The 22,661-nt window shown below is 49.1% G+C and overlaps 1 protein-coding gene across 9 annotated transcripts in view; it reads left to right on the top strand.

The window, feature by feature from the left end:
* LOC110512159 (probable JmjC domain-containing histone demethylation protein 2C) overlaps window positions 1-22,661 on the top strand; it is a 268,260-nt gene that overhangs the window by 207,757 nt on the left and 37,842 nt on the right. For 8 of the 9 annotated variants that reach the window (XM_036959745.1, XM_036959750.1, XM_036959749.1 and 5 more), the window contains 8 exons: window positions 328-529; window positions 5,849-6,063; window positions 8,145-8,297; window positions 11,719-11,808; window positions 12,802-12,929; window positions 14,707-14,929; window positions 18,372-18,583; window positions 18,709-19,266. In XM_036959745.1, the coding sequence (XP_036815640.1) occupies window positions 328-529; window positions 5,849-6,063; window positions 8,145-8,297; window positions 11,719-11,808; window positions 12,802-12,929; window positions 14,707-14,929; window positions 18,372-18,583; window positions 18,709-19,266 (1,781 nt within the window). The remainder of the gene's footprint in view (window positions 1-327; window positions 530-5,848; window positions 6,064-8,144; window positions 8,298-11,718; window positions 11,809-12,801; window positions 12,930-14,706; window positions 14,930-18,371; window positions 18,584-18,708; window positions 19,267-22,661) is intronic. The other variant, XM_036959751.1, reaches the window with a different exon arrangement.

Below are 22,661 nucleotides of genomic sequence, written 5' to 3' on the forward strand. Positions count from 1 at the left end.
AACGTTACGTTTTTATGATCATCTTTATATCCATAATGAGTTGAAATTGAATTGAGCTCAACTCTGGTGTAGAGAATTACATAAGACCTCTAGCTACAGTACATAGGGCTGCATACATCCTGTTCACTATTTATGTCCCCTCCAGTACCAGATGGTATCCCCCGCTCTGTGCTGAAGGACTGATCATGTCTCTGTATTACATATCATAGTAACCGTCTCTCTGTCCCCTCCGGTACCAGATGGTATCCCCCGCTCTGTGCTGAAGGACTGATCATGTCTCTGTATTACATATCATAGTAACCGTCTCTCTGTCCCCTCCGGTACCAGATGGTATCCCCCGCTCTGTGCTGAAGGACTGGAGGAAGGTGAAGAAGCTGAAGCAGACGGGGGAGTCGTTCCTGCAGGATGACTCGTGCTCCGAGATTGGACCCAACCTGCAGAAGTGTCGGGAGTGTCGTGTTGTTCGCAGCAAGAAGGGGGAGCAGCCGGCTCATTCCCCTGTCTTCTGCCGCTTCTACTACTTCCGCCGGTGAGTCTGATTGGCTGATTCAGTCTTGTTTTGTCTGGTGTCTGATTAACTTGTCCGCTGGTCAGGTGGTATTTGATTGGCTGCTCTGTCTCCCGGCTAGTGTCTGATTGGCTGGTCAGGTGGTATTTGATTGGCTGCTCTGTCTCCCGGCTAGTGTCTGATTGGCTGGTCCGCTGGTCAGGTGGTATTTGATTGGCTGCTCTGTCTCCCGGCTAGTGTCTGATTGGCTGCTTTGCTCGGCTGGTCCACATTGCCGCCATATGATTAAATGGTTAGAGATTATTTAGGTAATTGTATACGTTCTCCAACAATCTATCTGTTATTGTCTCAGTGAACCCTTCCTCAGTCTGTCCATCTGTTATTGTCTGTCAGTGAACCCTTCCTCAGTCAGTCAGTCCATCTGTTATTGTCTCAGTGAACCCTTCCTCAGTCAGTCCATCTGTTATTGTCTCAGTGAACCCTTCCTCAGTCAGTCCATCTGTTATTGTCTCAGTGAACCCTTCCTCAGTCAGTCCATCTGTTATTGTCTCAGTGAACCCTTCCTCAGTCAGTCCATCTGTTATTGTCTCAGTGAACCCTTCCTCAGTCAGTCCATCTGTTATTGTCTCAGTGAACCCTTCCTCAGTCAGTCCATCTGTTATTGTCTGTCAGTGAACCCTTCCTCAGTCAGTCCATCTGTTATTGTCTCAGTGAACCCTTCCTCAGTCAGTCCATCTGTTATTGTCTCAGTGAACCCTTCCTCAGTCAGTCAGTCAGTCCATCTGTTATTGTCTGTCAGTGAACCCTTCCTCAGTCAGTCCATCTGTTATTGTCTCAGTGAACCCTTCCTCAGTCAGTCCATCTGTTATTGTCTCAGTGAACCCTTCCTCAGTCAGTCCATCTGTTATTGTCTCAGTGAACCCTTCCTCAGTCAGTCCATCTGTTATTGTCTGTCAGTGAATCCTTCCTCAGTCAGTCAGTCAGTCCATCTGTTATTGTCTGTCAGTGAACCCTTCCTCAGTCAGTCAGTCAGTCCATCTGTTATTGTCTCAGTGAATCCTTCCTCAGTCAGTCCATCTGTTATTGTCTCAGTGAACCCTTCCTCAGTCAGTCCATCTGTTATTGTCTCAGTGAACCCTTCCTCAGTCAGTCCATAATGTTATTGTCTGTCAGTGAACCCTTCCTCAGTCAGTCCATCTGTTCATGTTCCTGTATTAACCTGCTGAAAGGAAAAGAGTAGAATAGAGTACCACTACGACTAGAGTGGAGCCTGTTGGCCAGATAGCCAGCGGAGACTAGAGTGGAGCCTGTTGGCCAGATAGCTGGTGGAGTCTAGAGTGGAGCCTGTTGGCCAGATAGCCAGTGGAGTCTAGAGTGGAGCCTGTTGGCCAGATAGCTGGTGGAGACTAGAGTGGAGCCTGTTGGCCAGATAGCCAGTGGAGTCTAGAGTGGAGCCTGTTGGCCAGATAGCTGGTGGAGTCTAGAGTGGAGCCTGTTGGCCAGATAGCCAGCGGAGACTAGAGTGGAGCCTGTTGGCCAGATAGCCAGTGGAGACTAGAGTGGAGCCTGTTGGCCAGATAGCCAGCGGAGACTAGAGTGGAGCCTGTTGGCCAGATAGCCAGTGGAGTCTAGAGTGGAGCCTGTTGGCCAGATAGCCAGTGGAGACTAGAGTGGAGCCTGTTGGCCAGATAGCCAGTGGAGACTAGAGTGGAGCCTGTTGGCCAGATAGCCAGTGGAGACTAGAGTGGAGCCTGTTGGCCAGATAGCCAGTGGAGACTAGAGTGGAGCCTGTTGGCCAGATAGCCAGTGGAGACTAGAGTGGAGCCTGTTGGCCAGATAGCCAGTGGAGACTAGAGTGGAGCCTGTTGGCCAGATAGCCAGCGGAGACTAGAGTGGAGCCTGTTGGCCAGATAGCCAGTGGAGACTAGACTGTAGCCTGTTGGCCAGATAGCTAGTGGAGTCTAGAGTGTAGCCTGTTGGCCAGATAGCCAGTGGAGACTAGACTGTAGCCTGTTGGCCAGATAGCTGGTGGAGTCTAGAGTGGAGCCTGTTGGCCAGATAGCCAGTGGAGACTAGAGTGGAGCCTGTTGGCCAGATAGCCAGTGGAGACTAGACTGTAGCCTGTTGGCCAGATAGCCAGTGGAGAATAGAGTGGAGCCTGTTGGCCAGATAGCCAGCGGAGACTAGAGTGGAGCCTGTTGGCCAGATAGCTAGTGGAGACTAGACTGTAGCCTGTTGGCCAGATAGCCAGTGGAGAATAGAGTGGAGCCTGTTGGCCAGATAGCCAGTGGAGACTAGACTGTAGCCTGTTGGCCAGATAGCCAGTGGAGTCTAGAGTGGAGCCTGTTGGCCAGATAGCCAGTGGAGACTAGAGTGGAGCCTGTTGGCCAGATAGCCAGTGGAGTCTAGAGTGGAGCCTGTTGGCCAGATAGCTGGTGGAGACTAGAGTGGAGCCTGTTGGCCAGATAGCCAGTGGAGTCTAGAGTGGAGCCTGTTGGCCAGATAGCTGGTGGAGTCTAGAGTGGAGCCTGTTGGCCAGATAGCCAGCGGAGACTAGAGTGGAGCCTGTTGGCCAGATAGCCAGTGGAGACTAGAGTGGAGCCTGTTGGCCAGATAGCCAGCGGAGACTAGAGTGGAGCCTGTTGGCCAGATAGCCAGTGGAGTCTAGAGTGGAGCCTGTTGGCCAGATAGCCAGTGGAGACTAGAGTGGAGCCTGTTGGCCAGATAGCCAGCGGAGACTAGAGTGGAGCCTGTTGGCCAGATAGCCAGTGGAGACTAGAGTGGAGCCTGTTGGCCAGATAGCCAGCGGAGACTAGAGTGGAGCCTGTTGGCCAGATAGCCAGTGGAGTCTAGAGTGGAGCCTGTTGGCCAGATAGCCAGTGGAGACTAGAGTGGAGCCTGTTGGCCAGATAGCCAGTGGAGACTAGAGTGGAGCCTGTTGGCCAGATAGCCAGTGGAGACTAGAGTGGAGCCTGTTGGCCAGATAGCCAGCGGAGACTAGAGTGGAGCCTGTTGGCCAGATAGCCAGCGGAGACTAGAGTGGAGCCTGTTGGCCAGATAGCCAGTGGAGACTAGACTGTAGCCTGTTGGCCAGATAGCTAGTGGAGTCTAGAGTGTAGCCTGTTGGCCAGATAGCCGGTGGAGACTAGACTGTAGCCTGTTGGCCAGATAGCTGGTGGAGTCTAGAGTGGAGCCTGTTGGCCAGATAGCCAGTGGAGACTAGAGTGGAGCCTGTTGGCCAGATAGCCAGTGGAGACTAGACTGTAGCCTGTTGGCCAGATAGCCAGTGGAGAATAGAGTGGAGCCTGTTGGCCAGATAGCCAGCGGAGACTAGAGTGGAGCCTGTTGGCCAGATAGCCAGCGGAGACTAGAGTGGAGCCTGTTGGCCAGATAGCTAGTGGAGACTAGACTGTAGCCTGTTGGCCAGATAGCCAGTGGAGAATAGAGTGGAGCCTGTTGGCCAGATAGCCAGTGGAGACTAGACTGTAGCCTGTTGGCCAGATAGCCAGTGGAGTCTAGAGTGGAGCCTGTTGGCCAGATAGCCAGTGGAGAATAGAGTGGAGCCTGTTGGCCAGATAGCCAGTGGAGACTAGACTGTAGCCTGTTGGCCAGATAGCTAGTGGAGTCTAGAGTGGAGCCTGTTGGCCAGATAGCCAGTGGAGACTAGAGTGGAGCCTGTTTATCAGACAAAGCAAAGGTGATAGCAACCTCCCGTTAACAAATATGTCAATCCATGTAATCCTCAGTAATCAGGTTGTAGGACAATCCACATTTACTGCTCCTTCTGAGGCTTGTTTTGGTTCTAGGGTTAGTGTTGGTTCTAGGGTTAGTGTTGGTTCTAGGGTTAGTGTTGGTTCTAGGGTTAGTGTTGGTTCTAGGGTTAGTGTTGGTTCTAGGGTTAGTGTTGGTTCTAGGGTTAGTGTTGGTTCTGGGGTTGGCGTTGGTTCTAGGGTCGGCGTTGGTTCTAGGGTTGGTGTTGGTTCTGGGGTTGGTGTTGGTTCTGGGGTTGGTGTTGGTTCTAGGGTTGGTGTTGGTTCTAGGGTTGGTGTTGGTTCTAGGGTTTGTGTTGGTTCTGGGGTTGGTGTTGGTTCTGAGGTTGGTGTTGGTTCTGGGGTTGGTGTTGGTTCTAGGGTTTGTTTTGGTGTCGGTTCTAGGGTTGGTTTTGGTGTCGGTTCTAGGGTTGGTTTTGGTGTCGGTTCTAGGGTTGGTTTTGGTGTCGGTTCCAGGGTTGGTTTTGGTGTCGGTTCCAGGGTTGGTGTTGGTGTCGGTTCTAGGGTTGGTGTTTGTTCCAGGGTTTGTTTTGGTTCCGGTTCTATGGTCAGTGATGGTTCTATGGTTGGTCTTGGTTCCAGGGTTGGTGTTGGTTCCGGTTCTAGGGTTGGTGTTGGTTCCGGTTCTAGGGTTGGTGTTGGTTCCGGTTCTAGGGTTGGTGTTGATTCCGGTTCTAGGGTTGGTGTTGGTTCTAGGGTTAGGGATGGTTCCAGGGTTGGTGTTGGTTCCGGTTCTAGGGTTATGGATGGTTCTAGGGTTAGTGATGGTTCTAGGGAGCCAGTGGTTCTTTATTCTGTCATTATGGTGTTGCCTTCTGACAGGGAGGAGCAACACTCTAATTATCTAGTGTGTGTCTGCGCCTCTCATTAACCTGTTCTCTCTCCCTCTTCTCTCCAGCCTGTCTGTGTGTCTGCGCCTCTCATTAACCTGTTCTCTCTCCCTCTTCTCTCCAGCCTGTCTGTGTGTCTGCGCCTCTCATTAACCTGTTCTCTCTCCCTCTTCTCTCCAGCCTGTCTGTGTGTCTGCGCCTCTCATTAACCTGTTCTCTCTCCCTCTTCTCTCCAGCCTGTCTGTGTGTCTGCGCCTCTCATTAACCTGTTCTCTCTCCCTCTTCTCTCCAGCCTGTCCGTGTGTCTGCGCCTCTCATTAACCTGTTCTCTCTCCCTCTTCTCTCCAGCCTGTCTGTGTGTCTGTGCCTCTCATTAACCTGTTCTCTCTCCCTCTTCTCTCCAGCCTGTCTGTGTGTCTGCGCCTCTCATTAACCTGTTCTCTCTCCCTCTTCTCTCCAGCCTGTCCGTGTGTCTGCGCCTCTCATTAACCTGTTCTCTCTCCCTCTTCTCTCCAGCCTGTACATGTGTCTGCGCCTCTCATTAACCTGTTCTCTCTCCCTCTTCTCTCCAGCCTGTCCGTGTGTCTGCGCCTCTCATTAACCTGTTCTCTCTCCCTCTTCTCTCCAGCCTGAACATGTGTCTGCGCCTCTCATTAACCTGTTCTCTCTCCCTCTTCTCTCCAGCCTGTCCGTGTGTCTGCGCCTCTCATTAACCTGTTCTCTCTCCCTCTTCTCTCCAGCCTGTCCTACAGCAAGAATGGAGTGATCCGTGTGGACGGCTTCTCCACTCCAGATCAGTTTGATGAGGAGGCTCTGTCCCTCTGGGCTCCTGATGTATACGAGGAGAATGAGTTGGACCCAGACTCCTCCAAGTACATCCTCTCATATATAGGAGACCAGTTCTGTCAGATGGTCACCACTGAGAACACTGCTGCTACATGGATCAAAAAAGATGGTATGGAGAGCACAGAGAAGTGTTGTTGTTAATCTGAAAGGCAGAGGAGCACAGAGAAGTGTTGTTGTTAGTCTGAAAGGCAGAGGAGCACAGAGAAGTGTTGTTGTTAATCTGAAAGGCAGAGGAGCACAGAGAAGTGTTGTTGTTAGTCTGAAAGGCAGAGGAGCACAGAGAAGTGTTGTTGTTAATCTGAAAGGCAGAGGAGCACAGAGAAGTGTTGTTGTTAATCTGAAAGGCAGAGGAGCACAGAGAAGTGTTGTTGTTAGTCTGAAAGGCAGAGGAGCACAGAGAAGTGTTGTTTATCTGAAAGGCAGAGGAGCACAGATAAGTGTTGTTAGTCTGAAAGGCAGAGGAGCACAGGGAAGTGTTGTTAGTCTGAAAGACAGAGGAGCGCAGAGAAGTGTTGTTGTTAATCTGAAAGGCAGAGGAGCGCAGAGAAGTGTTGTTGTTAATCTGAAAGGCAGAGGAGCACAGAGAAGTGTTGTTGTTAGTCTGAAAGGCAGAGGAGCACAGAGAAGTGTTGTTGTTCATCTGAAAGGCAGAGAAGTGTTGTTGTTATTCTGAAAGGCAGAGAAGTGCTGTTGTTAATCTGAAAGGCAGAGGAGCACTGAGAAGTGTTGTTGTTAATCTGAAAGGCAGAGGAGCACTGAGAAGTGTTGTTGTTAGTCAGAAAGACAGAGGAGCACAGAGAAGTTTTGTTAGTCTGAAAGACAGAGGAGCACAGAGACATTCTCTCTGTTAGTCTGAAAGACAGAGGAGCACAGAGACATTCTCTCTGTTAGTCTGAAAGACAGAGGAGAACAGAGAAGTGTTGGTTGTTGTTAGTCTGAAAGGCAGAGGAGCACAGAGAAGTGTTGTTGATAGTCTGAAAGGCAGAGGAGCACAGAGAAGTGTTGTTGTTAATCTGAAAGGCAGAGGAGCACAGAGAAGTGTTGTTGTTTATCTGAAAGGCAGAGGAGCACAGAGAAGTGTTGTTAGTCTGAAAGGCAGAGGAGCACAGGGAAGTGTTGTTAGTCTGAAAGACAGAGGAGCGCAGAGAAGTGTTGTTGTTAATCTGAAAGGCAGAGGAGCGCAGAGAAGTGTTGTTGTTAATCTGAAAGGCAGAGGAGCACAGAGAAGTGTTGTTGTTAGTCTGAAAGGCAGAGGAGCACAGAGAAGTGTTGTTGTTCATCTGAAAGGCAGAGAAGTGTTGTTGTTATTCTGAAAGGCAGAGAAGTGCTGTTAATCTGAAAGGCAGAGGAGCACTGAGAAGTGTTGTTGTTAATCTGAAAGGCAGAGGAGCACTGAGAAGTTTTGTTAGTCTGAAAGACAGAGGAGCACAGAGACATTCTCTCTGTTAGTCTGAAAGACAGAGGAGAACAGAGACATTCTCTCTGTTAGTCTGAAAGACAGAGGAGAACAGAGAAGTGTTGGTTGTTGTTAGTCTGAAAGGCAGAGGATCACAGAGACATTATCTCCGTTAGTCTGAAAGGCAGAGGAGCACAGAGACATTATCTCCGTTAGTCTGAAAGGCAGAGGAGCACAGAGACATTATCTCCGTTAGTCTGAAAGGCAGAGGAGCACAGAGACATTATCTCTGCTAGTCTGAAAGACAGAGGAGCACAGAGACATTATCTCTGCTAGTCTGAAAGACAGAGGAGCACAGAGACATTCTCTCTGCTAGTCTGAAAGACAGAGGAGCACAGAGACATTCTCTCTGCTAGTCTGAAAGACAGAGGAGCACAGAGACATTCTCTCTGTTAGTCTGAAAGACAGAGGAGCACAGAGACATTCTCTCTGTTAGTCTGAAAGACAGAGGAGCACAGAGACATTCTCTCTGTTAGTCTTAGTGTTCCTGTAGAAAGCTGGGGTCAAACCTCAAACTAGTATCTGTGTGTTTTAACAGGTCAAACCATCCTGAACTGTAGAACAACTAAATGTTTTATTGTGGGTGTTATTGTACCAATGTTAGAGCCCTCTGAGGCCAGACTAGTCTATAAAGTATTCTGCATGAAGGAACCAGTCTGCCTGGAAGTGCTCTGCTGTCCTCTGCCTGTCTTGTTGTCTTCATCCTCCCTGTTTGTGTGTGCTTTGCCCTGCAGCCAAGATGGCCTGGAAGAGGGCTGTGAGAGGGGTCCGGGAGATGTGTGACGCGTGTGAAGCCACCTTGTTTAATATTCACTGGGTCTGCCACAAATGTGGCTTCGTGGTTTGTCTGGACTGTTACAAGGCAAAGGAGAGGAAGACCTCCAAAGGTCAGTCAACATTTAGGATGTTAACATTTTAAAACCTCTTCTTTTCCACCATAGACAAGTAGAGGATACAGGTTTCCCTCCCTCCCTCTCCCCCTCCCTCTCCCCCTCCCTCTCCCCCTCCCTCTCCCCCTCCCTCTCCCGCTCCCTCTCTCCTCCCTCTCCCGCTCCCTCTCTCCTCCCTCTCCCCCTCCCTCGCCCGCTCACTCTCCCCCTCCCTCTCCCGTTCACTCTCCCTCTCCCCCTCCCTCTCCCCCTCCCTCTCTCCCCCTCCCTCTCCCCCTCCCTCTCTCCTCCCTCTCCCCCTCTCTCCTCTTTCCCCCTCCCTCTCTCTCTCCTCCCCCTGCCTCTCCCCCTCTCTCTCCTCCCTCTCCCCCTCTCCTCCCCCTCTCTCCTCCTCTCCTCCCCCTCTCCCCCTCTCCTCCCTCTCTCTCCTTCCTCCCTCTCTCCCTCTCTCTCCTTCCTCCCTCTCTCCCTCTCTCTCCTTCCTCCCTCTCTCTCTCTCTCTCTCTCTCTCTCTCTCTCTCTCTCTCTCTCTCTCTCTCTCTCTCTCTCTCTCTCTCTCTCTCGCTCCTCTCTCCTCTCTCTCTCTCTCCTCCCTCTCCCCCTCTCTCTCCTCCCTCTCCCCCTCTCTCTCCTCCCTCTCCCCCTCTCTCTCCTTCTTCTCCCCCTCTCTCTCCTTCTTCTCCCCCTCTCTCTCCTTCTTCTCCCCCTCTCTCTCCTTCTTCTCCCCCTCTCTCTCCTCCCTCTCCCCCTCTCCTTCTTCTCTCTCTCTCTCTCCTCTCTATCCAAGGTGGTTGAGACAGACATTGTGTCGTAGTTCTGATGGTTGGTCACAGGGCCCTGGGCAGATGTAAATCACCATGACGACAGACAGACATGTCATATCTGCTGTACCCAGCCTGCCCACTACTGCCTGCTATAGTAGTGGTAGGGGACTGACTGTGTGCTTCTGTCTCTGTCTCTCTGTGTCTCTGTCTCCAATTCAAAGGGCTTTATTGGCATGGGAAACATATTTTATTACCTCAACAGGTGAAATAAACATGACTCCCTCTGTCTGTCTGGACGGCAACCCTCCAGCTCCTACAGAGTGTGAAACCCCATCCATCACAGCTCCTACAGAGTGTGAAACCCCATCCATCACAGCTCCTAGAGAGTGTGAAACCCCATCCATCACAGCTCCTACAGAGTGTGAAACCCCATCCATCACAGCTCCTAGAGAGTGTGAAACCCCATCCATCACAGCTCCTAGAGAGTGTGAAACCCCATCCATCACAGCTCCTAGAGAGTGTGAAACCCCATCCATCACAGCTCCTAGAGAGTGTGAAACCCCATCCATCACAGTTCCTAGAGAGTGTGAAACCCCATCCATCACAGCTCCTAGAGAGTGTGAAACCCCATCCATCACAGCTCCTAGAGAGTGTGAAACCCCATCCATCACAGCTCCTAGAGAGTGTGAAACCCCATCCATCACAGCTCCTAGAGAGTGTGAAACCCCATCCATCACAGCTCCTAGAGAGTGTGAAACCCCATCCATCACAGCTCCTAGAGAGTGTGAAACCCCATCCATCACAGCTCCTAGAGAGTGTGAAACCCCATCCATCACAGCTCCTAGAGAGTGTGAAACCCCATCCATCACAGCTCCGAGAGTGTGAAACCCCATCCATCACAGCTCCTAGAGAGTGTGAAACCCCATCCATCACAGCTCCTAGAGAGTGTGAAACCCCATCCATCACAGCTCCTACAGAGTGAAACCCCATCCATCACAGCTCCTAGAGAGTGTGAAACCCCATCCATCACAGCTCCTAGAGAGTGTGAAACCCCATCCATCACAGCTCCTAGAGAGTGTGAAACCCCATCCATCACAGCTCCTAGAGAGTGTGAAACCCCATCCATCACAGCTCCTAGAGAGTGTGAAACCCCATCCATCACAGCTCCTAGAGAGTGTGAAACCCCATCCATCACAGCTCCTAGAGAGTGTGAAACCCCATCCATCACAGCTCCTAGAGAGTGTGAAACCCCATCCATCACAGCTCCTACAGAGTGAAACCCCATCCATCACAGCTCCTAGAGAGTGTGAAACCCCATCCATCACAGCTCCTAGAGAGTGTGAAACCCCATCCATCACAGCTCCTAGAGAGTGTGAAACCCCATCCATCACAGCTCCTAGAGAGTGTGAAACCCCATCCATCACAGCTCCTAGAGAGTGTGAAACCCCATCCATCACAGCTCCTAGAGAGTGTGAAACCCCATCCATCACAGCTCCTAGAGAGTGTGAAACCCCATCCATCACAGCTCCTAGAGAGTGTGAAACCCCATCCATCACAGCTCCTAGAGAGTGTGAAACCCCATCCATCACAGCTCCTAGAGAGTGTGAAACGCCATCCATCACAGCTCCTACAGAGTGTGAAACCCCATCCATCACAGCTCCTAGAGTGTGAAACCCCATCCATCACAGCTCCTAGAGTGTGAAACCCCATCCATCACAGCTCCTAGAGTGTGAAACCCCATTCATCACAGCTCCTAGAGAGTGTGAAACCCCATCCATCACAGCTCCTAGAGAGTGTGAAACCCCATTCATCACAGCTCCTAGAGAGTGTGAAACCCCATCCATCACAGCTCCTAGAGAGTGTGAAACCCCATCCATCACAGCTCCTACAGAGTGTGAAACCCCATCCATCACAGCTCCTACAGAGTGTGAAACCCCATCCATCACAGCTCCTAGAGAGTGTGAAACCCCATCCATCACAGCTCCTAGAGAGTGTGAAACCCCATCCATCACAGCTCCTAGAGAGTGTGAAACCCCACCCATCACAGCTCCTACAGAGTGTGAAACCCCATCCATCACAGCTCCTACAGAGTGTGAAACCCCATCCATCACAGCTCCTACAGAGTGTGAAACCCCATCCATCACAGCTCCTAGAGTGTGAAACCCCATCCATCACAGCTCCTACAGAGTGTGAAACCCCATCCATCACAGCTCCTACAGAGTGAAACCCCATCCATCACAGCTCCTACAGAGTGTGAAACCCCATCCATCACAGCTCCTACAGAGTGTGAAACCCCATCCATCACAGCTCCTACAGCAGACAGTGTGTTATTAGCATTAACAGTGTTGTTCTAGTTGATATGATTCCCCATGTTGAGAAGCAGCAGCAGAGGATTCATCCTAATTCTCCAGTTGAACCTGTAAACTCCTGAGAGAGGGGTGGAACATCAACATGGTCTGTTCCCATGTAGTGGCTGAGACCCAAATGGGACCCTATTCCCTTCATAGTGGACCACTCCAACACCCACAGAGCCCTGGTCAAAGTAGTGCACTATAAAGGGACTAGAGTAGCGTTTGGGAAGCAGCCAGACGGGGTTTCCATGGAGACCTGACAGGGTTTGTTGGTTAGTAATGTGTGTTTTGTTGTTTCTCCAGACAAAGAGCTGTACGCCTGGCTGAAGTGTGTCAAGGGACAGCAGCATGGTCACAAGTACTTGATGCCAACACAGATTATCCCAGGAACTGGTAGGAACCAATGATTTCTGTTCCTCTCTCTCTGTCTGGACCTCAGCCTGGGCTGGAATAGCTTTCATTATTCAGTTAGGAAAGTACAACACAAAACAGGACTCCATTACAACAGAGTTAAACTACAAGACAGGACTCCATTACAACACAGAGTTAAACTACAAGACAGGACTCCATTACAACACAGAGTTAAACTACAAGACAGGACTCCATTACAACACAGAGTTAAACTACAAGACAGGACTCCATTACAACACAGAGTTAAACTACAAGACAGGACTCCATTACAACACAGAGTTAAACTAAAAGACAAGACAGGACTCCATTACAACACAGAGTTAAAGTACAACTCAAGACAAGACTCCATTACAACACAGAGTTAAAGTAAAACACAAGACAGGACTCCATTACAACACAAGACAGGACTCCATTACAACACAGAGTTAAAGTACAACTCAAGACAAGACTCCATTACAACACAGAGTTAAAGTAAAACACAAGACAGGACTCCATTACAACATAGAGTTAAAGTAAAACACAAGACAGGACTCCATTACAACACAGAGTTAAACTACAAGACAGGACTCCATTACAACACAGAGTTAAAGTACAACTCAAGACAGGACTCCATTACAACACAGAGTTAAACTACAAGACAGGACTCCATTACAACACACAGTTAAACTACATGACAGGACTCCATTACAACACAGAGTTAAAGTACAACTCAAGACAGGACTCCATTACAATACAGAGTTAAAGCACAACTCAAGACAGGACTCCATTACAACACAGAGTTAAACTACAACTCAAGACAGGACTCCATTACAACACAGAGTTAAACTACAAGACAGGAAGGACTCCATTACAACACCGAGTTAAAGTAAAACACAAGACAGGACTCCATTACATTGTTCTCCTCTGACAGTAAAACTGTGTAGGTCTAACATGCTGACAGAAGTGTGTACTAATGACCAGTGGTCTGTTGTGCAGTTCTGACAGAGGTGGTGAGCGCCATGCATCTGTTCAGGGAGAAGTACAGCATCAGGTCTCCCTGTGTCTGTACTGGGAAACACAACCCTCTACTCAGCAAGCTGCCTGCTACCAACGGAGTCTCTCAGGTATGGAGATACACTGCTGCTGCTCTGTTTCTGCTGCTTCCCAAGTGGAACCCTATTCCCTACATAGTGCACTACTTTAGACCAGGGCCCTATGGCACCCTATTCCCTACATAGTGCACTACTTTAGACCAGAGTTCTATGGAACCCTATTCCCTACGTAGTGCACTACTTTAGACCAGAGCTCTATGGAACCCTATTCCCTATATAGTGCACTACTTTAGACCAGAGCTCTATGGAACCCTATTCCCTATATAGTGCACTACTTTAGACCAGGGCTCTATAGAACCCTATTCCCTATATAATTCACTACTTTAGACCAGGGCTCTATAGAACCATATTCCCTATATAATACACTACTGTTGACCAGAGCTCTATACAACCCTATTCCCTATATAGTGCACTACTATAGACCAGGGCCCTATAGAACCCTATTCCCTATATAGTGCACTACTTTTGACCAGAGCCCTATTGCACCATATTCACTACATGGGAGTAAGGTGGTATTTGGGATGCACATTCAAGGTTTCCAGTACTGCCAACCCCAGTACTGCCAACCCCAGTATTGCCAAACCCAGTACTGCCAACCCCAGTATTGCCAAACCCAGTATTGCCAAACCCAGTACTGCCAAACCCAGTACTGCCAAACCCAGTACTGCCAAACCCAGTACTGCCAAATCTAGTACTGCCAAACCCAGTACTGCCAAACCCAGTACTGCCAAATCTAGTACTGCCAAATCTAGTACTGCCAAACCCAGTACTGCCAAACCCATCCTCTGTCCTGCTCTGGAATCTAGAGCTCTGTCTGTTAGCTCAGTAATATAGACTAGTTAGACCTCTGTTAGCTCAGTAATATAGACCAGTTAGAGCTCTGTCTGTTAGCTCAGTAATATAGACTAGTTAGAGCTCTGTCTGTTAACTCAGTAATATAGACTAGTTAGAGCTCTGTCTGTTAACTCAGTAATATAGACTAGTTAGAGCTCTGTCTGTTAGCTCAGTAATGTAGACTAGTTAGAGCTCTGTCTGTTAGCTCATTAATATAGAACAGTTAGAGCTCTGTCTGTTAGCTCAATAATATAGACTAGTTAGAGCTCTGTCTGTTAACTCAGTAATATAGACTAGTTAGAGCTCTGTCTGTTAGCTCAGTAATGTAGACTAGTTAGAGCTCTGTCTGTTAGCTCAGTAATATAGACTAGTTAGAGCTCTGTCTGTTAGCTCAGTAATATAGACTAGTTAGAGCTCTGTCTGTTAACTCAGTAATATAGACTAGTTAGAGCTCTGTCTGTTAACTCAGTGATGTAAACTAGTTAGAGCTCTGTCTGTTAACTCAGTAATATAGACTAGTTAGAGCTCTGTCTGTTAACTCAGTAATATAGACTAGTTAGAGCTCTGTCTGTTAGCTCAGTAATGTAGACTAGTTAGAGCTCTGTCTGTTAGCTCAGTAATATAGACTAGTTAGAGCTCTGTCTGTTAGCTCAGTGATGTAAACTAGTTAGAGCTCTGTCTGTTAGCTCAGTAATGTAGACTAGTTAGAGCTCGGTGTAGTCTGTTGAACAGTGTGTCTGTGATGTGTTGTTGTTGACCTGTGTAGTCTGTGACGTGTTGTTGTTGACCTGTGTAGTCTGTGACGTGTTATTGTTGACCTGTGTAGTCTGTGATGTGTTGTTGTGGACCTGTGTAGTCTGTGACGTGTTATTGTTGACCTGTGTAGTCTGTGATGTGTTGTTGTGGACCTGTGTAGTCTGTGACGTGTTGTTGTTGACCTGTCTCTCCTGGTCAGGTTCTCCAGAACGTGTTAAACCACAGCAACAAGATCTCTCTATGTAACGTGAAGACAGAGACTGGGCAGCTGAACCCCATCCAGGGTAAAGCTGAGACTAACGGAGGCTCCAGCCCTGCCTCGGACACCTCCTCTGACTCCAAACTGACTCCCCCGGAGTCCCAGAGCCCTCTCCACTTCCTGGCTGACCTGACTGAACAGAAGTCACAGGAAGATAAGAAAGGTACATCACGGTAGCGCACTCTGTCTGCTGGTCAATCTGACTGTTAGCCCGGCCCGCTGAGAACTTTCCTCTAAGTGTGTGTCTAGTTTGTGTTCTTGTCAGGCTGCCAGCAGCGTTCCAACCCTCCTGTTTAGGGCTCAGTATGACTGCAGTTATACAGCAGCGTTCCAACCCTCCTGTTTAGGGTTCAGTATGACTGTAGTTATACAGCAGCGTTCCAACCCTCCTGTTTAGGGTTCAGTATGACTGTAGTTATACAGCAGCGTTCCAACCCTCCTGTTTAGGGCTCAGTATGACTGTAGTTATACAGCAGCGTTCCAACCCTCCTGTTTAGGGTTCAGTATGACTGTAGTTATACAGCAGCGTTCCAACCCTCCTGTTTAGGGTTCAGTATGACTGTAGTTATACAGCAGCGTTCCCAACCTCCTGTTTAGGGCTCAGTATGACTAGTTATACAGCAGCGTTCCAACCCTCCTGTTTAGGGTTCGGTATGACTGCAGTTATACAGCAGCGTTCCAACCCTCCTGTTTAGGGTTCAGTATGACTGCAGTTATACAGCAGCGTTCCAACCCTCCTGTTTAGGGTTCAGTATGACTGTAGTTATACAGCAGCGTTCCAACCCTCCTGTTTAGGGCTCAGTATGACTGTAGTTATACAGCAGCGTTCCCACCCTCCTGTTTAGGGCTCAGTATGACTGCAGTTATACAGCAGCGTTCCAACCCTCCTGTTTAGGGTTCAGTATGACTGTAGTTATACAGCAGCGTTCCAACCCTCCTGTTTAGGGTTCAGTATGACTGTAGTTATACAGCAGCGTTCCAACCCTCCTGTTTAGGGTTCAGTATGACTGTAGTTATACAGCAGCGTTCCAACCCTCCTGTTTAGGGCTCAGTATGACTGTAGTTATACAGCAGCGTTCCAACCCTCCTGTTTAGGGTTCAGTATGACTGCAGTTATACAGCAGCGTTCCAACCCTCCTGTTTAGGGTTCAGTATGACTGTAGTTATACAGCAGCGTTCCAACCCTCCTGTTTAGGGTTCAGTATGACTGTAGTTATACAGCAGCGTTCCAACCCTCCTGTTTAGGGCTCAGTATGACTGCAGTTATACAGCAGCGTTCCAACCCTCCTGTTTAGGGCTCAGTATGACTGTAGTTTTACAGCAGCGTTCCAACCCTCCTGTTTAGGGTTCAGTATGACTGTAGTTATACAGCAGCATTCCAACCCTCCTGTTTAGGGTTCAGTATGACTGTAGTTATACAGCAGCGTTCCAACCCTCCTGTTTAGGGCTCAGTATGATTGTAGTTATACAGCAGCGTTCTAACCCTCCTGTTTAGGGCTCAGGGTTTAGGGTTAGTTGTTACTGGTGTGATGATGATGATAAATACCAGATATCTCTAGAGGTTAGTTGTTACTGGTGTGATGATGATAAATACCAGATATCTCTAGAGGTTAGTTGTTACTGGTGTGATGATGATGATAAATACCAGATATCTCTAGAGGTTAGTTGTTACTGGTGTGATGATGATGATAAATACCAGATATCTCTAGAGGTTAGTTGTTACTGGTGTGATGATGATGATAAATACCAGATATCTCTAGAGGTTAGTTGTTACTGGTGTGATGATGATGATAAATACCAGATATCTCTAGAGGTTAGTTGTTACTGGTGTGATGATGATGATAAATACCAGATATCTCTAGAGGTTAGTTGTTACTGGTGTGATGATGATGATGATAAATACCAGATATCTCTAGAGGTTAGTTGTTACTGGTGTGATGATGATGATAAATACCAGATATCTCTAGAGGTTAGTTGTTACTGGTGTGATGATGATAAATACCAGATATCTCTAGAGGTTAGTTGTTACTGGTGTGATGATGATGATAAATACCAGATATCTCTAGAGGTTAGTTGTTACTGGTGTGATGATGATGATAAATACCAGATATCTCTAGAGGTTAGTTGTTACTGGTGTGATGATGATGATAAATACCAGATATCTCTAGAGGTTAGTTGTTACTGGTGTGATGATGATAAATACCAGATATCTCTAGAGGTTAGTTGTTACTGGTGTGATGATGATGATAAATACCAGATATCTCTAGAGGTTAGTTGTTACTGGTGTGATGATGATGATAAATACCAGATATCTCTAGAGGTTAGTTGTTACTGGTGTGATGATGATGATAAATACCAGATATCTCTAGAGGTTAGTTGTTACTGGTGTGATGATGATGATGATAAATACCAGATATCTCTAGAGGTTAGTTGTTACTGGTGTGATGATGATGATAAATACCAGATATCTCTAGAGGTTAGTTGTTACTGGTGTGATGATGATAAATACCAGATATCTCTAGAGGTTAGTTGTTACTGGTGTGATGATGATGATGATAAATACCAGATATCTCTAGAGGTTAGTTGTTACTGGTGTGATGATGATGATAAATACCAGATATCTCTAGAGGTTAGTTGTTACTGGTGTGATGATGATGATAAATACCAGATATCTCTAGAGGTTAGTTGTTACTGGTGTGATGATGATGATGATAAATACCAGATATCTCTAGAGGTTAGTTGTTACTGGTGTGATGATGATGATAAATACCAGATATCTCTAGAGGTTAGTTGTTACTGGTGTGATGATGATGATAAATACCAGATATCTCTAGAGGTTAGTTGTTACTGGTGTGATGATGATGATAAATACCAGATATCTCTAGAGGTTAGTTGTTACTGGTGTGATGATGATGATAAATACCAGATATCTCTAGAGGTTAGTTGTTACTGGTGTGATGATGATGATAAATACCAGATATCTCTAGAGGTTAGTTGTTACTGGTGTGATGATGATAAATACCAGATATCTCTAGAGGTTAGTTGTTACTGGTGTGATGATGATGATGATAAATACCAGATATCTCTAGAGGTTAGTTGTTACTGGTGTGATGATGATGATAAATACCAGATATCTCTAGAGGTTAGTTGTTACTGGTGTGATGATGATAAATACCAGATATCTCTAGAGGTTAGTTGTTACTGGTGTGATGATGATGATAAATACCAGATATCTCTAGAGGTTAGTTGTTACTGGTGTGATGATGATGATAAATACCAGATATCTCTAGAGGTTAGTTGTTACTGGTGTGATGATGATAAATACCAGATATCTCTAGAGGTTAGTTGTTACTGGTGTGATGATGATGATAAATACCAGATATCTCTAGAGGTTAGTTGTTACTGGTGTGATGATGATGATAAATACCAGATATCTCTAGAGGTTAGTTGTTACTGGTGTGATGATGATAAATACCAGATATCTCTAGAGGTTAGTTGTTACTGGTGTGATGATGATGATGATAAATACCAGATATCTCTAGAGGTTAGTTGTTACTGGTGTGATGATGATGAATTGTAACTGATATGTCTTGTCTCTGGTGTAGAAAACAAGGAGTCTCCTCTGGGTAAGGTGGGCAAGGAGGAGAAGGTCAGTAGCCTGGAGTCTCTCCACTGTAAAGCGTCTAGCCTGGTGTCTAACATCACAGAACAGGGCTCTACTCTAAGAGACCTCCTGACGACCACCGCTGGTAAACTACGTCTGGGCTCTACTGATGCTGGCATGGCCTTCGCTCCTGTATACTCCACCGCAGCACAGGTACGTGGCCCGGGACAGAGAGACACACACCCAGTCCACCATTATCTTGCTGTATGGAGGGAATAACACAGTATTATTTCAACATACTGATTCCCATGCCCTGATGCTGTATCTCTCCTCTCCAGATGGGGAAGAGCGGCCGTAGCATGCCCAACATCCTGGATGACATCATCGCGTCCGTGGTGGAGAACAAAATCCCTGCCAGCCGAGGAGCCAAGCTGAGTCTGAAGCTGGAGGCCACCACCACCACTACAGAGGACAGGGAGGTGAAGACGGAGAGGATCGAGAGGAAGAAGCAGCCTGGGACTGGGACAGGTCCTAACCCTGGGACTGGGACAGGTCCTAACCCTGGGACAGGTCCTAACCCTGGGACTGGTCCTAACCCTGGGACTGGGACAGGTCCTAACCCTGGGACAGGTCCTAACCCTGGGACAGGGACAGGTCCTAACCCTGGGACAGGTCCTAACCCTGGGACAGGTCCTAACCCTGGGACGGGGACAGGTCCTAAGCCTGGGACGGGGACAGAAGAGCTTCCTGAACCCAAGCCTCAGCTAGAGAAGGCCCTGCAGCTCCATGCTGACATCCCCCACTGCTGGTTGTATGATCGCAGACTGCTCTGGCTGAAAGACCATCGACACCCTGGCAACTGGAAGCTGTTCAGAGAGTGTTGGAGACAGGGACAGGTCAGTCAGTCTCTAGTTCCTCCCTTCAGATGTTTCCTCATTCACTAGCTTCATCTCCAGTGCTTTTAGTTGGTGGAGAACTGGAGATACAGTCCATGGTGACTATTTGGGTCCTACTGCACCACTGTGTGCAATATTCGTTGTTGCTTTGTCTCTGACTTGGCTGTAGCGAGAGAGCGGTGGTGGAGACCACCGGGCTGTAGAGAGAGAGCGGCGGTGGAGTCCACCGGGCTGTAGAGAGAGAGCGGCGGTGGAGACCACCGGGCTGTAGAGAGAGAGCGGCGGTGGAGACCACCGGGCTGTAGAGAGAGAGCGGCGGTGGAGACCACCGGGCTGTAGAGAGAGAGCGGCGGTGGAGACCACCGGGCTGTAGAGAGAGAGCGGCGGTGGAGACCACCGGGCTGTAGAGAGAGAGCGGCGGTGGAGACCACCGGGCTGTAGAGAGAGAGCGGCGGTGGAGACCACCGGGCTGTAGAGAGAGTGGCGGTGAGACCACCGGGCTGTAGAGAGAGCGGCGGTGGAGACCACCGGGCTGTAGAGAGAGCGGCGGTGGAGACCACCGGGCTGTAGAGAGAGAGCGGTGGTGGAGACCACCGGGCTGTAGAGAGAGAGCGGCGGTGGAGACCACCGGGCTGTAGAGAGAGCGGCGGTGGAGAACACCGGGCTGTAGAGAGAGCGCTGGTGGAGAACACCGGGCTGTAGAGAGAGCGCTGGTGGAGAACACCGGGCTGTAGAGAGAGCGCTGGTGGAGACCACCGGGCTGTAGAGAGAGCGCTGGTGGAGACCACCGGGCTGTAGAGAGAGCGCTGGTGGAGACCACCGGGCTGTAGAGAGAGCGGCGGTGGAGACCACCGGGCTGTAGAGAGAGCGGCGGTGGAGACCACCGGGCTGTAGAGAGCGCTGGTGGAGACCACCGGGCTGTAGAGAGAGCGCTGGTGGAGACCACCGGGCTGTAGAGAGAGCGCTGGTGGAGACCACCGGGCTGTAGAGAGAGCGCTGGTGGAGACCACCGGGCTGTAGAGAGCGGCGGTGGAGACCACCAGGCTGTAGAGAGCGCTGGTGGAGACCACCGGGCTGTAGAGAGAGAGCGGCGGTGGAGACCACCGGGCTGTAGAGAGAGAGGCGGTGGAGACCACCGGGCTGTAGAGAGAGCGGCGGTGGAGACCACCGGGCTGTAGAGAGAGCGGTGGTGGAGACCACCAGACTGTAGAGAGAGGGAGCAGCAGTCCTGTCCTAGTATCACTGCCCTGGCTAGTATCACTGCCCTGGCTAGTATCACTGCTAGTATCACTGCCCTGGCTAGTATCACTGCCCTGGCTAGTATCACTGCTAGTATCACTGCCCTGGCTAGTATCACTGCCCTGGATAGTATCACTACTCTGGCTAGTATCACTGCTAGTATCACTGCTCTGGATAGTATCACTGCTCTGGATAGTATCACTGCCCTGGATAGTATCACTGCTCTGGCTGGTGTCACTGCCCTGGATAGTATCACTGCCCTGGATAGTATCACTGCTAGTATCATTACTCTGGCTAGTATCACTGCCCTGGCTAGTATCACTCCTCTGGCTAGTATCACTACTCTGGATAGTATCACTGCCCTGGATAGTATCACTGCTCTGGATAGTATCACTACTCTGGCTAGTATCACTGCCAGTATCATTGCCCTGGCTAGTATCACTGCCCTGGCTATTATCACTGCCCTGGCTAGTATCACTGCCCTGGCTAGTATCACTGCCCTGGCTAGTATCACTGCTAGTATCACTGCCCTGGATAGTATCACTGCTAGTTTCACTGCCCTGGCTAGTATCACTGCCCTAGATAGTATCACTGCTAGTATCACTGCCCTGGATAGTATCACTACTCTGGATAGTATCACTGCCCTGGCTAGTATCACTGCTCTGGCTAGTATCACTACTCTGGATAGGATCACTACTCTGGCTAGTATCACTGCTAGTATCACTGCCCTGGATAGTATCACTGCCCTGGATAGTATCACTACTCTGGATAGTATCACTGCTAGTATCACTGCTCTGGATAGTATCACTGCCCTGGATAGTATCGCTGCTCTGGCTGGTGTCACTGCCCTGGATAGTATCACTGCTAGTATCACTACTCTGGCTAGTATCACTGCCCTGGATAGTATCACTGCCCTGGATAGTATCACTACTCTGGATAGTATCACTACTCTGGATAGTATCACTGCTAGTATCACTGCTCTGGATAGTATCACTGCCCTGGATATTATCACTGCTCTGGATAGTATCACTGCCCTGGATAGTATCACTGCTCTGGCTGGTGTCACTGCCCTGGATAGTATCACTGCCCTGGATAGTATCACTGCTAGTATCACTACTCTGGCTAGTATCACTGCCCTGGATAGTATCACTGCTAGTATCACTACACTGGCTAGTATCACTGCCCTGGATATTATCACTGCTCTGGCTAGTATCACTGCTCTGGCTAGTATCACTGCTCTGGATAGTATCACTGCTCTGGATAGTGTAACTCCTCTGGATAGTATCACTGCCCTGGATAGTATCACTATTCTGGATAGTATCACTGCCCTGGATAGTATCACTGCTAGTATCACTACTCTGGCTAGTATCACTGCCCTGGATAGTATCACTGCTAGTATCACTGCCCTGGCTAGTATCACTGCCCTGGATATTATCACTGCTCTGGCTAGTATCACTGCTCTGGATAGTATCGCTGCCCTGGATAGTATCGCTGCCCTGGATAGTATCACTGCCCTGGATAGTATCACTGCCCTGGATAGTATCACTGCCCTGGCTAGTATAACTGCTTTGGCTAGTATCACTGCCCTGGATAGTATCACTGCTCTGGCTAGTATCACTGCTCTGGCTAGTATCACTGCTCTGGATAGTATCACTGCTCTGGATAGTATCACACAAAGCTCAGACGGAGGCTGTGAGGCCGACACGTAAAGCTCAGACGGAGGCTGTGAGGCTGACACGTAAAGCTCAGACGGAGGCTGTGAGGCTGACACGTAAAGCTCTGACGAAGGCTGTGAGGCCGACACGTAAAGCTCTGACGAAGGCTGTGAGGCCGACACGTAAAGCTCTGATGAAGGCTGTGAGGCCGACACGTAAAGCTCAGACAGAGGCTGTGAGGCCGACGCGTAAAGCTCTGATGAAGGCTGTGAGGCCAACACGTAAAGCTCTGATGAAGGCTGTGAGGCCGACACGTAAAGCTCAGACGGAGGCTGTGAGGCCGACGCGTAAAGCTCTGATGAAGGCTGTGAGGCCGACACGTAAAGCTCTGATGAAGGCTGTGAGGCCGACACGTAAAGCTCAGACGGAGGCTGTGAGGCCGACGCGTAAAGCTCTGATGAAGGCTGTGAGGCCGACACGTAAAGCTCTGACGGAGGCTGT

This window comes from Oncorhynchus mykiss, chromosome 23 (assembly GCF_013265735.2).
Source record: "Oncorhynchus mykiss isolate Arlee chromosome 23, USDA_OmykA_1.1, whole genome shotgun sequence".
Lineage (NCBI taxonomy): Eukaryota > Metazoa > Chordata > Actinopteri > Salmoniformes > Salmonidae > Oncorhynchus > Oncorhynchus mykiss.